The 17,946-nt window shown below is 35.3% G+C and overlaps 1 protein-coding gene across 13 annotated transcripts in view; it reads right to left on the bottom strand.

The window, feature by feature from the left end:
- ERBIN (erbb2 interacting protein) overlaps nucleotides 1-17,946 on the bottom strand; it is a 105,004-nt gene that overhangs the window by 19,522 nt on the left and 67,536 nt on the right. For 11 of the 13 annotated variants that reach the window (XM_019744111.2, XM_019744101.2, XM_019744080.2 and 8 more), the window contains exons 14-17: nucleotides 13,673-13,772; nucleotides 7,005-7,126; nucleotides 5,659-5,832; nucleotides 4,262-4,447 (exon numbers count right to left, since the gene is read on the bottom strand). In XM_019744111.2, coding sequence (XP_019599670.2) covers nucleotides 4,262-4,447; nucleotides 5,659-5,832; nucleotides 7,005-7,126; nucleotides 13,673-13,772 — 582 coding nt within the window. The remainder of the gene's footprint in view (nucleotides 1-4,261; nucleotides 4,448-5,658; nucleotides 5,833-7,004; nucleotides 7,127-13,672; nucleotides 13,773-17,946) is intronic. The other 2 variants (XM_019744091.2, XM_019744031.2) reach the window with 1 other exon arrangement.

The raw sequence follows: 17,946 nt of genomic DNA on the forward strand, positions 1-17,946 counted from the left end.
CAAAGAGAAAAGAATATTTAGAACATATATGAGACCTTTTTATGGTAACTGTAGTGACTAAAAGTAGTATATGATTTATTTTAAAATTTTCAAAATATGGCAGTTATTAACAATATGCCAAAGCACCTATGGGTTAATTATATGTGGCAGGCCTTAATTCAAGTGTATTAATGATTACTTGTGTCTGGTTCTATGTCAAGTGCCAGAGAAATAAAAATAAAACACCATTCCTGCCATTGAAAAACTCAGTTTGCGCCAATGAAGTCTCTTCGTAATCCTCAAATTTACTGACCTCAAGGATCACTGGAGTCTAAGGAATTAGGACTGGGGTGTTTTTCTGCTAAAATAAATTAATGGCAATTTTTGCCCAATTTGAAGACAGAATTTTATATTATGCTCCATGAATTTTTCTCTAATATTTGGCAATTATCCCAAGTAATCTATCACTGAGCACTATTAGGTAGGAATAAAAAGACCTACTAATGGAAAAATTTTAGTATTGTACAAAAATCAGATCTTCTGCAGGTTAAAATGTTCTCAGTTAATACGATGAAAATAAATACAAGGTTTTTAAAAGGTATTCTGTTAAAAGTACTAAGACTTTTCGGTACTCCTAAGTGCCATAATAAGTGGTACTCGTAAGTACCATAAGTGCCAATAAGATATGGACTGGGGTCAGCAAACTTTCAGTGAAAAGGCCAAAGAGTAAGTATTTTACACTTTGAGAGCCAGTCTGTTTCAACTACTCAACTATGTTGTTGTGCACAAAAGTAGTCACAGACAAAATGTGTGCCAGTGAAATGGAATTTCATGTAATTTTTCAAGTAATGAAATATTTTTCTTTTGATTTTTATTCAACCATTTAAATAATGTGAAAGCTGTTCTTAGCCTGCAAGCCATACAAAAACAGGCAGTGGGCCAGATGTACGCCATAGGCAGTAGTTCGCCAACCGTGTTCAAGATTGTACTATAATGGAAGAGTGTGACTGGTAATCAGTAGAATAGGAAAAGAATGTAAATTCGGTTTAATCTTGAAGGGTGAGTTACGAGGGAAATGACATTTTGAGTAGAGGAGAGGAAAGCATGGAAATAAAAAAAAGGTAGGGAAGTCAGCTCCACACAGTTGGAACTCAGGATAAAGACAGAAAAGGTGAACTGGATTGGATGTGAAATATTATGCTGCATGAGCTCAAGAATGGGTGGACATGATCGGAAGTTGCCAAGCCAGGAACTCAAAGACCAGACTATATTTTAAAATGAAGAATGTACAGGAAGAGCAGAGACGGGTGGAAAGGAATCTAGCTATCACAACAGGCCTAAAGAAAACAGATGCATTTGTCCTTAGGCAATGGCAGTGTCAGCTGGTAAAGAGAAAAGGAATTTCACAGAAATTTTGGAATTAACAGGACTTGATGACAATGAATGTGAAAAGGAGGGGCAAATGGTCTATCCTAATCTTTGATATCTGCAGCATTTAAATTGCTGACCAGACTTTCACCTTCATGAAATTATATTATACCTGGACTTCTGGGAACTGCAGTCTCCTAAACATCCAAATATTTAGTCTCCTTTACTCACATGACTTAATTTTTCTGCAGTTAGCTCTTTTTTCCCCCCTTTTTCACTCTTTCCCCCAGATACGCATTTTCTTTAATGATTATGTTTAATGTAAACAGTTTTCCAATTGATAATCTAGCTTTGATTTCTCGGCTGAGCTTCAGAGCCACATGTCCAACTACCTACTAAATATGTCTACCTGAGGGTCTTGTCATTTTTTCGAATTCCACATATCCAAAAACAAACTTGTCCTTCCAAAGCTGTTTGTTCTCTTGTCACCCCTATTCAGGCATGGTTATATGACTGTTCCCTCTTCTTCATTCCTTATAGGCAGGGGTATTCACACATTACATCTATAATATTCTCACAACTAACTTCCAGTCCGCATTTTCTACTATCATTATTCAAAAGCCCTCAAACTTGGAGAATTCAGTACCTGCTGCCGGATAACTCTAATACATAGCTCTATCATTAGTAATGCTCTGCTAAAAAGCGTTTAGTGGTTCCCCAAAGACTACAGAACATTAAGTCTAAACTTCTTAGCATGCCTTTCACGGGCTTCATTATCAGGATCCAATCTACTCTACTAATTTTATTTCATACTATCACCCCTGACATATTCAGTCATATGAAACACAGTCTTTTCTACATTTTCCAAACACCTTTCCTTTGCTTTCATTAGTCCTTCCACATTTCATTCAGTTTTAGTCTGTTACTTGAATGGTTTCAAAATACAGGTTAAATGCCTTCTTCATCTTAAAGCATCCTTGGATCTTCGTAGTCAGAAAATATCTTTTTTCTAAATTTCTGTGGCCCTAAATATTTTTATTAGTACTTTTGTTACACACTTAGCAAGTCTAACCTTATATTCTACATATACATCTATCCATCTGCCACCAAGGCTCCAAACACAGTCCTTACACACAGAAAATTAAACTAAATGAGCAATAAGTTCACAGACAAATCTAGTAACTTTTTCATAGACTGTCATGCTAAGTTCAATGTATACAGAGGGTGCCAAAAAATGTATACATTTTAAGAAAAGAAAAAACTGTATTAAAATTTTAATACTCAATATATACCGATAACAAAAGATGAATACAAGTCATGTTTGACATCTGCAATTACAAGAGGTGCTCAAAGTGGTTACCATCAGCGTAATTTTAAGTTTTTTCCCTTTCTTAAAATGTGTTTACATTTTTTTTGACACCCTCTGTATAATAGTGTGAATGTGACCCATTCAGTACATTCAAAAGCCATGAGCTTCTTCCTATAGTAAATACAAGCCTACAGGATAACCATGAAGACAGATTATGTGCTTTGCACACATTTAAATTTTCAGGAATAAAGATGCTATTAAAAACCCACAATATCCATCTTTCTATACACCAGTGATCTCCAACAGAAGTTTCTATAATGATAGAAACGATCTGGTTCAACATAGTAATCATTAACTCCCCAGATGTGGCTACTGAGCACGTGAAACATTGCAAATGTAACTGAGAAGTTCAATTTTTAATTTTATTTACTTAATTTAACTTAAATGGCCACTAGTAGCTAGTAGATACCATAGTGGACACTGTAGCTACAAATCAAAAACATTTCAGAATTTCACTTTTGAAAGTTACAGCTTTACCATTTTCCATGATCTCCAGCAGTATATAAGGGGAATGGAAAATGATGCAACAACTTTTGGAAAACTGTTTGGCAGTTTCTCAAACGATTAAACATACAGTTACTATATGAACCAGCAATTCTCCTAGGTATATACCCAAGAGAAAAGAAAAAACACACCCACACAAAAACTTGTACACAAATATTTATAGCAGCCGGATTCATTACACTCCTAATGTAGAAATAACCCAAATGTCCATTATTTGCCATTACAATGGAATACCGTTTTAGACATAAAAAATGTCTTAAGTATTGATACATGCTACAATATGGATAATCTTGAAGACAATATGCTAAGTGGAAGAAAACAGTCACAAAAGACCACGTATTGTACAATTACATTTATATGAAATGCCGGAATAGTCATATCTATAGAGGAAGATAAAGTAGATTACTAGCTGCCTAGAGCTCAGGGGGATGGAGAGGTTGTGGAGTGATGGCTAAGAAGCATGGACTTTCTTTTGGGGGTAATGAAATGTTCTAAACGTGACTGTGGTGAAAATTGCACAACTTTTAGAATACTAAAGGTGACTGAATTATACCCATTATTTAAATGAGTGAATTGTATATCATGTGAGTTATACACCTCAATAAATTTATTTTTTTTAAAAGTTATAGCTTTCATTGATCCACTGGAAGAAACTCTGAAAGTCTCAGATATTCAAGGAAAAAAAACTTCACAATCAATAATTAATGCTTAAATAAGCCACGTAATTGAAGTATACTTATGACAACCTTTTTTCAAGTTATAGAAATAAAGCAATTACTATCACGTATTTTACAGAACTCGAATAGAACCACGACAATCTAATTTACATAGTAACTTTGGAGTACAATGGATAAAATAGTTTAAGTTTAAAGTGATAAATGAGTCATATTAAAGCAAATATTACGAAATTTCTCTATGGCAAATGCATTAGCATATTTTCTACTGTCAATATCAGGTGTTTCCTATCTTCGGTTAAGAACAATGAAATACTAAATTCTTATCGGATGTTACGATCATTCCAGAATAACCATAAAGCCATACCTCAAAAACATCATCATGATTAACAACATGCTTCAAGTTCTCAGAGGCTTTCATATTTGCAGCCACTGGTAGATTCCCAGGACTGATCTCAGTTTCAGGTTCATTGGTCTTCTGTACAGAGTTTCCTATCATATACTTTTCTCTTTCATCAGCTTTGCTTCTTACTGGAGTAGTACTTTCTGAAGTCTAAGTAAAAGAGAAGATAAAAAATTCACGTTCTTTATGCTTCACATCTGTTCTTTTACTAAAGTTCAGGTGAAAATTTAAAAGTAATTTCACATCTTCCTATGCTGGATAAATCAAGGAAATTTTAAACATGGAAATCTGTAGCACTAAGATAAAATGCTCATTTTGGGAACAGGTGGTCCTCAAAGGTCCATAAAACACATTAAACTTTACAATTTAGCTGAGGCTACATTTCATTTCAGAAGATGCAAAGCTGAAATTCATGAGTGAGTCACGTAGTTCACCAAGCTCAAAATCAGGATGGTTAGATTGTTTTCTGCTCATTGTAGAACGTATACCTCTAGTGACATGAAAAAATCTTGTTTCTGTGATACAATGTGGGGGGAAAAGTCCATCAAAAGAACACACAATTTAGGGATTTGTGTAGGTTTCTGAAAGCTCCCAAGTAAATGCCAATGGTTTGTGACAGCAATTAAATTAGAATTGGGTAGAGTGAATCAATATTACCAGGGGAAAAAACTATTTCCATAACAATGAAATTTCTGACATTATCTTACTTTGTTTAGGCAATGATTTTTTAAAAAAATTAGCTTCAGGTGTACAAAACAATGTAATAGATATTTATCATTTATATCCCTCACACAGTGATAATCCCCATGCCCCCAATCTACTACCCCTCTGACATCGCACACAGCCATTACATTTCCACTGTCTCTATTCCTAATGCTGTACTCCGCTTCTTGTAACTATATATACATATATATGTAATTGTAGTTGACATTCATTATTGTTCAGCTTCAGCTTCAGGTGTACAGTGCAGTGATCAGGCATCTACATCATCCCTGAGGTGGTCTCCCTAAGGGGACAAGTGTCCAATGGATACCCTACAAAATCTTTACAACATTATTGATTACATTCCCTAAACTGACTTTTGTATCCCCGTGGCAATCTTGCAATGACTTTTTAAAGGCTATGCTGACACTCTCCTCGGACTATCTGGACAGTCGGCACCCACAACCAAGTGGTAATAACGGCAATCAGGGAGTTCACTGATTATTACAACTTTTAGTTCAGGTAGCTGAGAACACCACCCTAAATTTGAGAGTCCATTTTATTATATACAAAAAGGATCAATACATCAATGCTCAATTATAAATTTTAAAGAACTTGAAATAGGTTTCGGTCAATTCTTTTGAATTGAGTTTTCTAACCTTCACACCCACATCATTATTTACAACTTGCTGATCTTCGTGTGGTTTTAAATCTTTTCCAGAGTCTTCATTAGTCTCTTCATCTTTTAATCTATGTACAATAGTTTGAACAGTTTTGACCATATTCTTAAGCTCATCTGGGTATGGTGTTGGATATCTCTTTAAATTTCCCTCCTAGAAAAAGAAAATAAGCAAAATTTAAAATATGAGTAAGTACCTATAATGTCAACCTCAAAATTTAATCTATAATTCATCTTAATTACATTGGCTATCTGGCTCATAAGGGTAACTGAAAACAGATGATAGGCCTTTGAAAGCATTTTAGGCTCAATAAAAGTATGGTTTCATGAATAGTCAAAGACGTCCCAGTTATAGCTTTCACTGTTCTAAAAACTTTTTTAGCAGATATAAAAATATTTATTTTATTTGGAGACACCGTGTTTCCCCAAAAATAAGACCCAGCCAGACAATCAGCTCCAATTTGTCTTTTAGAGCAAAAATTAATCAAAAACCTGGTCTATTTTACTATAAGACTGGGTCTTACATAATATAAGACCTGGTATAATATAGAATAGAATAGGATGGATAGGATAGAATAGAACCGAACAGAACCGAACCGAACAGAACAGAACAGAACAGAACAGAACAGAACAGAACACTGAGTCTTATATTAATTTTTGCTCCAAAAGACGTTTTGGTGCTGATTGTCCAGCTAGGTCTTATTTTCGGGCAAACACTGTGTACGGTGTGGATATTGCCAACATCGTCACTGCTTTGAAACAGATTATGCTTTCTAGCTAGGTATTTATCCAGACACATATAAATCACACATTTATATACTATGTCTTATGTGCTGGGAACCAAACACATAAGGTCAACTTAACTACGGTATCATTTTCTGGGATTTAGCTATTTGTATAAAGGGAAAGAATTATATGCGAAAGTAACTTGGAAATGTGTATTTGCTACTTGTATCACTGTGACACACATTCTCAATCCCATAAAGAAACAAAAGGTTCATAACAGAGTTCTTTATCCCTAGAAGATTATAAATAAATCATTACAGAAAGAAAAGGTGGAAAACAATAATCGGTTTCTTTAATATTTATATACACTACAAAAACTGGTTTTAAATCACAGTTTTATACTGTTCTCAAATTCTTTCACATGATATATGTGATACATAATTAATAAAACTTCAAGTGCCTTGAAAGCAAGGAATAGAACCAATATATTTCTTTGTAACCCCCAAAACAGCACAGTATGGGCATACATGTAAGTATAAATAAATACAATAAATATCAGCAGACCTGTTTCAAATTTGAAGGAAGAAAGAACAGACTCACCCTGGGAGGTGCCTCCCTTTCATCTTTGTCTTCATCACATTCAAATGCCACTTGAGCCCGCTGTTTCCTCTGTTCTTCCCATAATGAAGGATTAAAACTTTCATTATCTGATATGAACATAACTAGGAAAAAAACAAACAAAAATCCATTATATTTTACTTTAATTATGAAAAATTATTACTTGCTCATTATGTTCTTTATGAGACACATAAGTCAAGACTGGTCAATGCCAGCAGCTACAAAGCTACACTAACAACTAGGCTGTAATTCTAACATTTCTTTACAGTATCAATCACATATCTTTTCTTCCCTAAAGCTTATTTTTCTTGTTTTGTTCCTAGAGAGTTCCTGAAGAGAATCTAACAATTAAAACACTATAGATATTACACTTAAAACCTATATAATTTTACTAACCATTGTCACCCCAATAGATTTTAACTAAAACAAAAAACACTATAGATATGTGATTTTGCATGATTCCTTATAAAAAATAACATGGTAATATATAAATTACTTCATCCAAGTTCTCCCATTCAAAAATAATCTTCCTAATTCCAATAGTGCTCATTATGTATTGGGGCTGGGTGAGGAGGGGGAGGAGTTGTGTGGGGAGGGGGAGGAGTTAAAGCAAAAACAGCGAGATATTTTGGTATAAAAAGACAGTGATATATATTACATGACCGTATGTAATTACATCTTTGCATTAAACATTATATATATCTTTACTAAGTAAAGAAAGTGCTTACAAAATATTCCTATATGAAAGTATAAGGAAAATTAAAAATTTAACATAAACTCAATACTTACATATCCTGATCTAAGGACTGTTATAGTTTCTTGCTTATTAGGCTGACCAAAAAGCAGCATAAGCACCGAAGGCTTGAGATAAATTCCAAATCAAATATAAATATCGTACTTTATCTGTTCCTTAAATTGAGGGTCTATTTTTAAGGTAGAGAAATCTTGTGCTGTTTTTTTAAAAAACATGAAAAAAACCCAAAAACCTCAAGGCTCTTCTAAATACAACAAAAGCTATCATCATTAACATTTTCCAGGCTCACCTAAGTGAAGCAAGGCAGGGTTGGGACTGTTACCACGTCCCTAGCCTTACCTTTCCTGACCTATAGCTTAGTAATAGATGGTCCCCCTGTGGCTTAAACTCGGATTGTCGGCCTGTCCCAGTCCCCTGCTTTAGAAAATTACCCTGAAACTCATGATTAATACCCTCAGGCTTATTGATCACAATCTTTATGGGCTAGCATTCTTTCCAGGCTACTCCCATCATTGTTCCTGGGTTGCTGACACCAGTGGAGAACCACAACGCCAGAGGGAAGGCTCCATGTAGACCACTCACACAGCCTTTAGAGGACCGCCCAGATTTTCCCTTTAATACCCTAAGCTGGCCTGAGAACGTTAAGGCAGTTTTTGAAGGTGTTACCCTGCTGCCTTCTCAGGTCACTGGTGCTCTAACAATGTAAAGCTTATTCTATAACCCTTCTCCTGTGTCGGTATATTGGCTAAGCCATGCAGGCAGCATGAGTCCCGGACTTAGTTGCCCTCGGTTTCAAAAGGACATGGTGACCATAAGAACAAAGTAAGGTATGATTCTTGAACGAGAAGCATTTATAACATAAAACAGTATAAACAGTATTATTCTGAACAAATGCAAAGAATAAGAGAGTTGCAAACTGTGCCCACACCCAGACCTATTCTCTGCTTTCACTTAATGGTGTGAATACCAGGAAATGGGTGCCATCGTGGGCCATTTTGGAAGCTGCCTTCCACAGTGAGGGGGGGGTCACAAAAACAAACAAAAAAATCCCAATAAACTCCCCCCAAAAAACCACTAAGAACTAAGCCTCAAAAAAATTAATCCATTTGACCATTACATTATCATCCTATAGAAGTCTGTGTAATGCAAAATACAACCACAACTTGTTTTCTGCCATTAAATGAGTATACCTACTCAAAACGTAAGGGATTAAAAGCACCTAAAATTAGCTAATAGAAAAAACTGAAATTCCTGGGATACCCAAATATAGTCAATTTGAACATTTATGCAAAAGTAGAATAATTACCATTTATTTTTAGTCCTTATTTTGGGCTTGTTACCCTTTATTTATTAATCTCATACTCAAACTAAGAATGCCATGAAACCAAATACTAACAATGGGAATGGAGTTTTGGGATTCAGCTTTTTCTTTGTGTTCATTACAAAGTTCAAGAATTTTATCTTTAATTGCTTTGTGTACTTCTTTAATAGTTAATGAAGTGGACAATTTGTTTTTGTTTGTTTGTGGAATGTAGTCAAACTGCTAGGAATCCCTACTGACATACTTTTATGGTATACTTGGAAAGGCAAGCAGAGCCAAGCAGTTTCCAACAATGTCTATTTCCAGGATTTAGAACAGGGGTGTTCAAACTTTTTTCAACATTTTTCAACAAGGGCCATATGCGGTAAAATACACAAACAGGCGGGCCACTCACTCGAGGTGAAGTACGGATTGCCTCACCTGGTTTATTTAAGTAAACTAAGTATATTTTTGGAATTTGATGCGGGCCAATTAACAATGGATCATGGGCCGCAGTTGGCCTGTGGGCAGCAGTTTGGACACCCCTGATTTAGAAGATTCCCCTCCCATACCAGGCAGTTAATTTCAATCACCAGCCTAACCCAGAGATCTAAGTTTTCGATTATGTCAAAGCAATTTTACAACAGAATTATTTCAGAAGCCCAAGGTAAATAAATAACTCTTACCATGTCTCTCATTCTTGTCAATCCTTGTTCTATCCTTTAGTGTCAATCTCACATCTTTTGAGATTCAGGTTATCAGGTAATATTACTTATTCTACATTTTAGGTGCCACTAGACCTGATAACCCTGACTCAATTCATTGAGGATTATAGTATTTAGTCTTTCTCTTCACTTAAAACCTGCCAATATTCTGAACTATAACAATGTACGATGACACCACTTCAACACTACAATTTCATAGTTCCTTGAAGCATTCAATTGCAATGTCCATCTACACTTCACCCATGTCATTTACAACCATGGTAATACTTAAGACCTTGGCTTCTGTAAAACTTTTCCATCCCTTGACCACTAACTACACTTGTTGTTCCAAATCATTAACTTCCTTATTATTGCGGGTAAAGTTTGAGTTCCTTGAGGTTAAGAAATGAGGTTGTTTCTTTTTCTTCCTGTAAAAACCACTCTAGGTTTTACTTCTCTGTTTGGCTTGGATTTCACGATCTATATATTATTTTAGCAACTCTCACCTTTCTTGCCCCGTTTCCTTAAGTCATACCTATCCAAAAAAACCCAGGATGTGGTACTCTAATCACCCACCTTCTTTGCTCTGCACCGCTGAATTCTACCATAGAAAAATGACATAACCTTGGTGCTTAGAATCACTATAAATTTATGGTATTCCCTCTTCTTTGCTCCCTCTTCAATGCTACCCAGAAATTCTTGTTTATTCCTAGTCAGTCTTTTCTTCCACCCCAAATCACTACCACGTCCCTCACATACCATTCCCCCGACCTCTAGAGGAAATTTTCTCTTTTCACTGAGAAAAGAAATGAAATAAAAACCCTTGGAATGATAATCCCCCTCAACATCCTATTCTCCCCAGCTACAAATTTATTGTTATCTGGATACATACTTCCCCTTCTTCCTGTTTAAGACTGATTTCTCTAATTAAGCCCAAGATATCATGTCTTCTCTTTCAAATTTATATATCATTATTCTCCTTTAGATTATGAGTTTCTTGAAAGCAAGGACTTTTATCTTTAAATACTTAATCTAACACACTGCCTGGCCCATAAGTGGCAATAAAACAGAATGAGTTAAAGGCGAAGAAAGCGTCTATTTCTCTCAAAGTATTTATAAAACTCCAACACCAGAACACTGTATTTTCTGACTTACCTATTACTTAGAGGCATGTGATAAAAGAAAAAGCTTTTCTTATAGTTGAAAAGAAATTCACTCGCTTGATCATACCAATGTAGTTTCTGATTTGGTACTGTGAGTGCAGTGTATTACAGCGTCATCCTTATAATACCCACAGCGAAATACTTTAATACATGAACTCTAAGAGGACTCTGAATATTATAACCTATCTCAGACATTCCCATTAAAGATTCATCTACTCCAAAACATCTCCAAAATCAAAAATTTGAAGTGGCAATATTTTACTTTACTACTTCTATTCTTTGTATCAGAAATAAATTTCTTACCTGAACTGTATCTTTTAAGAAAAAACAGTAAGAAAAGAGATGAGTAAGGTAAATTTGAATCATGAAAGTGGAAAATAGTAAAAAGAGAGATCAAGGCATAAGTATACCCATGATTAGAGCAGTTTAGAGAAGGCGTCAGCAAACTTTTTCTGTAAATAGCCAGATAATATATATACTAAGCTTTGTAGCCAAGAGAAAATATCGAGGATATTATATAGGTATTTGAATGAGAGAAATCAAATTTCCACAAAATTTTTGACAAATTTAAAATAGACTAATAATTGAGTACAATTTTTATAATACAGTTTTAATAAGAAGACTGAAATTCTTATTGGAATTACATTTTGCTTAATTGGGGTCAACATCAGTATGCACTGTCATCAAACTGATGCAAATATTCACCTATAAAAAGTATTATTTCATGGGCTACACAAAAACAGACAACAGGCCACATTAGGCCCAACAGGCAATAATCTGCCAACCACTTTTACTGGAAAAGTACTGTGACTAACAATATTTACCTGATTGTTCCCTGGAAGGGGAACAATGTCACAACTGTGTAGGCTAAACATTAATAACATTAATATAATAAAATCATCAAAGATTAAGAATGTTCTTTGAGGACTTTGGTTCAATCACAGGGGAAAAACAATTTTGAGAATCTTTCTTTGGAATAGTATCTGTATTGCTTTCTTTCTAATTTTTCAGTTTTCATTATTTTTCTGAAACAAGAAAAGCAAAATAAAGAATAAGAATGAATATTCCAAGTTTGCTTTTTCTATACTTTAAGATGGGACACTAAACTATTAAATCTGGCCCACTCTCTGTTTTTATATAGTCTATGATCTAAAAATGGTTTCAAATTGTTAAATGGTTGAGAAAAAAAGCCAAAAAATAATTATTTTATGACATACAAAATTACACGAAATCTCAATTTATCCATCAATAAAATTTTATAGGAACCCATCTATGCTCATTCATTTACATACTATCTATAACTGCTTTCACATTAACATGGCAGCATGGAGTAGCTGCAACAGAAACCTGATGTTCTATGAGGCCTAAAATATTTATTAAATGGTCCTTTATTAAAATTGTTTGCCAACACATGTAATAGGACATTAAAGTCTCTTCTCTACACTAAGAATCCATTCCCTCTCTTTCTATAAAGATTGGGTGTGGATTTAAATACATGAAAGAAAAATCTTGCTTATAAACCCATTCTTTAAGCCTTAATTACAGAAACTCCAATGAATGAAGCTATTTACCTCTGACATCTCACAAGTCTTACCTGCTAATTGAATTCAAAAGCGGAACGGTTTTGCTTCACCCAATTAAATCTCATCAAATATACCCAGGAAATAGTAACTTATCAAAGCCTCTCTCTTAGTCCTTGCAAAGACCAAGAAATAATTAGCACAGAGAAATAATGAGTTTTCTAATTATTTGTCACTAGTTACGGAACCGAAGGAAAATTATTTTAGTTTTAGTCTATTAAAGTATTTCAAAGCTGTCTGCTAATAAACCTGCCAAAAAAATGCAAGAACAACAACAGCCAATTTGATTTTGTCACAGTGCTAAGCCCTTTATATCCAGTGTTTCTCATTTTTATAAAAACCCTGCAAAATAAATACTATTAGCATTATTTCAAGACAAGGAGACTGAAGCTCAACAGTTTAATTTGCCTATGGTATATTTTATAAATTAAAACTAATGAATAATTTAGATTTCCCCACCCCCCTAATGTTTATATGTATTAAGAGTTAATTTAGAAATAACTTGGGGCCATGAAGATTTTCACTAGTTTCAGAAAAATACACACATAAAAATTGTATTTTTAAGTGCCACATATACATCACACACACACCACACTACAATATATATTAGAAACAATGTATTCTTTAGTCTAAAAGGCTTTCATATCATAATTGTGGAAAAATATTTGTGGCCAATAAAGGGTATATTCCCCTTTCTTGGTAAAATGTAATTAAGAACTTAGAACTTACATTTACAGTCAGAATTCTATAGGTTAACTTTATCAAGTGTGTACATCCAATGGTAGTATTGAGTCTACAACCAACAACAGAAGTGAACAAAATATTTCCTGGTTTAACAGTCCTAATCACATAACACTTAACATGTATTCCTAACATTTAGCTAAATGTGATTTAGAAGAGATCTGTAATCGATGTTCACTGTTTAATTTCAAGGAATCATTGTAATGAAGTATATTACATATATATACCTCTAAATTCCACTATCTATAACCCTGAGATGTTGCCTTCTTCTTCCATTTTCAGAGAACTTTACCGACCTATTCTCTAAATTCCCTTCAAACTAATAAAAGTCTTTGAGACTTAAAATTGACTTCACACCTTTGCTGTGATTAGTATTTTTTAAAAGAAAAGAGATTCTTAAATTCCTACCATCTTCAGTTCTTGGCTGCTGAGGGAACATGTAGTTAGTAAGCACCATTTTCTGGGTCTCTGCATCAGTCTCTTTTTGTAGAGGTATCAGGGGTTTGGACTAGGGAAAAGAAATAAATGTTTAATTTTTTTCCCCTTCTTCCGCCTGCCCACTCCCCACTCGGGTTCAAGCCGTTGTTTCTCAGTCTAGTTGTGTAGGACACAGCTCCCTGGCCCATGCTGTTATGAGCCTTGCGTCAACGCCGGCTGCTGGCTACTTACGCTGATAGCTCATAGCAGCCCACGGCAGCTCATGGCAGCCCAGCTCCAGGAAGAGCTGTTGTTCACAATCTTAGCTGTAGAGGGTGCAGTTCACTGGCCCATGTGGGAATTGAACCAGCAACCTCGGCGTTAGGAGCATGGCGCTCCAAACACCTGCGCCACCAGGCCAGCCCAAATGTTTAATTTTCAATAATCCTAAAGCAAATACATATCCAGCAATTCTTCTGAGTAAGTACTCACCATTTTTTTCTCCAAAGTATCAATATGCAGGATACAAACACAAATTTAAAAATACATAATAAAACTTGAAGCATTAATTTAAAGCCTCATAAAAATCTAAAGAATAAAATTGTTTTTATTATAAAGCAAATTCGTATTTGTACTGCAATTATCACTGATTATCAAGTTGTTGTTTTTTACAATTTTTTTTATTGGGGAATATTGGGGAACAATGTGTTTCTCCAGGGCCCATTGGCTCCAAGTCGTTGTCTTTCAATCTAGTTGTGGAGGGCACAGTTCATCTGCAAGTCCAGTTGCCATTTTCAATCTTTATTTGGAGGGGGCGCAGCCCACCATCCCATGCGGGAATTGAACTGGCAACCTTGTTGAGAGCTCATGCGCTCTTACCAACTGAGCCATCTGGCCGCCCCTCCGGAAGCTCAGCGGCAGCTAGCTGGCCCATGTGGGAGTCAAACCAGCAACCCTGTTGTTCAGAGCTCGTGCTCTAACCAACTGAGCCATTCAGCCACCCCTGATTATCAAGTTTTAAAAGATCTCATATACTAAATATATCCAAAGTCCACTAATTACTTATTACAGTGATTTAATCAAGCTGTACATAAAAATAAGCCTTTTTATTTAATGATATTTTCCCCTCATGTATCTCTTATTGTGCCACAAAACTTTTGAATAAAGAAATTTTCAAAACAAACAAAAGGAATAAATCTATGATGATATCGGAAAATAAGGAAATTATGCCTTCAAGAGCAATTGTGAAAAATCCTTGGAGGTTAGAAATTAAAAGAGAGAAACCAAGAGCAGAGAAACCACAACCTAAAACAAAGCTGCAGGGGTGGGGAAGCTCACGGCCACTAGCACTGTTCTATACACGCCCAAGTGGATACCCCAGAGGTACTTCAAATCCAACATGCCTAACTGGAACTTAACGTCTTCCCCATAAACATATTTCTTTCTCTCTGGTTCCCTATCATGGTTATGGTATCAAAGTTCACCTAGTACACAAGCAAAATCTCTGAGGCTCATCTTTTCTTTTATTTCCTTACTTCTCTCACATACATATACTCTTCAAATACTATTGTACTGGTGTGACTTTTTAAAGTTATGCCTTAAATATATCAGTTCTTCTCTGGTTGTGTTATCATTACTTCAAGCCAACTTTTTCTGCTGCCTTAAGTACGGCAATGCCCTCCAGGTGGTCTCCTCTATCTTCATCCTTGGCACCACCACCTGCTAAATCCATCTTCCATAATGCAGTCCAAACAGACTTTCCAAAATATCAATCTGATCACAGCATTTGCCTGGTTACACTGGATTCCCCATCTCCTACGGGAGGGTTTACATGTATCACAAGGATCACTTTTTCCTCTTAAATTGATGATATATATGAGTAACTGATCATGACTTTAACGACCAAATGCCAAATTTGCCTGGAATAATCCCATTTTACACATGCTGTTCTGACATAATTATCATAGATCCCCCTTTCACTATCAAAAGTACCCTAGCCTAGTATGGACAATAAATTACATAGTCACCCGATTCATAGCAATTTTCCACTGAGCCTGAATATGGCTTCAGAATTCTTAAACAATCTTTCAGAAGCCACATAATTTATCAGAGATGACATGCAAGATAAAAAAAAAAATCTATTTACCATCCTTGAAATACAATGCAAACTGTTTTGATGGCATACACTATCCACTATGACCTGGTCCCTGTCTACCTCTTTGGCCTCATTTCCTCCTCTTCCATCTAACAAGTTATGCCCTAGTCACAATGAACCACTTAGAGTTACCAAATATACTAGACTGCTTCAACAGTAAGGGCTTAGGCTCAAGATACTCCTTTTAACCAGAACACTCTTCCCTTTTCTTTGTTTAAATCCTATTACTCTTTTGAGAAGTAATTAGGCATCGCAGGCATCTACTCTTCTGGGAAACCTACACTTACATCCCCAAGTTATACTCCTCTTCTTTGATCCCGAAGCCTAGTCCTACCAAGTATTTTACCACATTGTATTAAAATGGCCCTTTTAAAAGTGTTATTTGGCCCACCTTATTTTGCCTGGCACAATAAATGGTTCTTGAATGAGAATGACAAAATGAATGAGGCAATGAATAATCAGTCGTTCTGTTCAAGCCTTCAGAGAGACTCATGAAAAATTACGTTATTGCATGTATTGCCTATAGGTGTACTTTCTACATGGTCAATAAAATATTCAGGAGCGATTCATTGTTATAATTCATAATTAAACCACTTTAACATACCTTCTCTCATACACTTTGTTCTTTTCCAAAGCAAAATGACTGCTTCTTAAGGGAGGTTTTATAGCTATGTCGGCTGTTTTACTATTTCTACTCTACTATTTTGTCAGACTGAGGAAAATACAAAGCCCTCAATACCACAATTTTGATTTAAAGTAATTAACAAATGGGGAGGAAGACGAGGAGAATGAGGGAGCATGGTAAATATGGAGCAACTGTATTAGGTATTAAATAATTTCACTACAATGAGTCATCTGGCATAATTTTTCTGGCATTGATTTATCCATCACAGTGCTATTATACTAACAGGCTCAGAGTCCTCAAGATTGGGAGCCAGGGCCCAGCAAATGTTTTGTAACTCTAGCCGCAAAACTTCAAATCAAGTTTCAAATGTAAATACTCAATTAAGAGAGATTAGTTAAGAGTTCCATATATATGAACTGACACATTTAATAGATGAAGTAATCACTTGTGTTTAAGCTCTAATAAAAGTAAAGGTATCATCATTTTAACATTTCCTTCCCTAATTTGCAGAATAAGTAAATACTACAGTCTGATTCGTAAGTGTGGATTGACATCAACAAGTAGGTTTCTTTACTGCAGTACACATCAGGATTGTTAATATAACCCCAAAGAGGAGCGTAATATAGCCCCCCAAACAAATTTGACTATTCAACTTACAAAATCCCACGTGACCAGTGTATCCAAACCTTGGGAAAACACAGCTTTAGATACATTATTATAAGGCATTACTCAAAGTCAAATACTAAGCACCACTTTATGAAAAAGATCAGCAAATTGTATATTCAACCCTGCTACTCTTCTAATGCCTATCAAGCTTCATTTTTCTTTGTGGATCTGAAACACTACATACATAATTACTTGTTTGTCTCTGTCTCCCATGAGAATGTAAACTCAAATGAGAATATAAGAAGATTCTATTTGCTTCACCAACATATCTCTAGATCCCAGAGCAGTTCATGACCTACTGATAGCTTTCAATAAATATTTGCCATTTATAGGAAAGTCCAAGGAATAATAACTCTTAATTCTTTAGAAACACTTCTTTCACACACTTTAGGTGTGTGAAAGTGCACAATTTGAAGTATAATTTAAATTATCAAATTTCTACGGATAGATATCATAGAGGATCAGTCTAAAAACTAAAAAGTTAAGGGTATTGTGTCTGATTTCCTAATCTCATGTATATTTTTACAGATTTAGAAGAAATTAGACAAGTCCAACAGGATTTATTGTCTATGAATCTACACATATTTCACAAAAATTACCTGTATCTAAATATTTTCTAAGATTTTCCTTATATATATAAAACAGTTTACATGTGTTCAAGAGTGTAACTGGGGGCTGGCCAGGTGGCTCAAGCGGTTGGAGTTCCGTGCTCCTAATGTCAAAGGCTGCCGGTTCGATTCCCACATGGGCCAGTGGGCTCTCAACCACAAGGTTGCTGGTTCAACTCCTCAACTCCCGCAAGAAATGGTAGGGGCTCTG

The sequence above is a fragment of the Rhinolophus sinicus genome, linkage group LG03 (assembly GCF_036562045.2).
Source record: "Rhinolophus sinicus isolate RSC01 linkage group LG03, ASM3656204v1, whole genome shotgun sequence".
NCBI classification, from domain to species: Eukaryota; Metazoa; Chordata; class Mammalia; order Chiroptera; family Rhinolophidae; genus Rhinolophus; species Rhinolophus sinicus.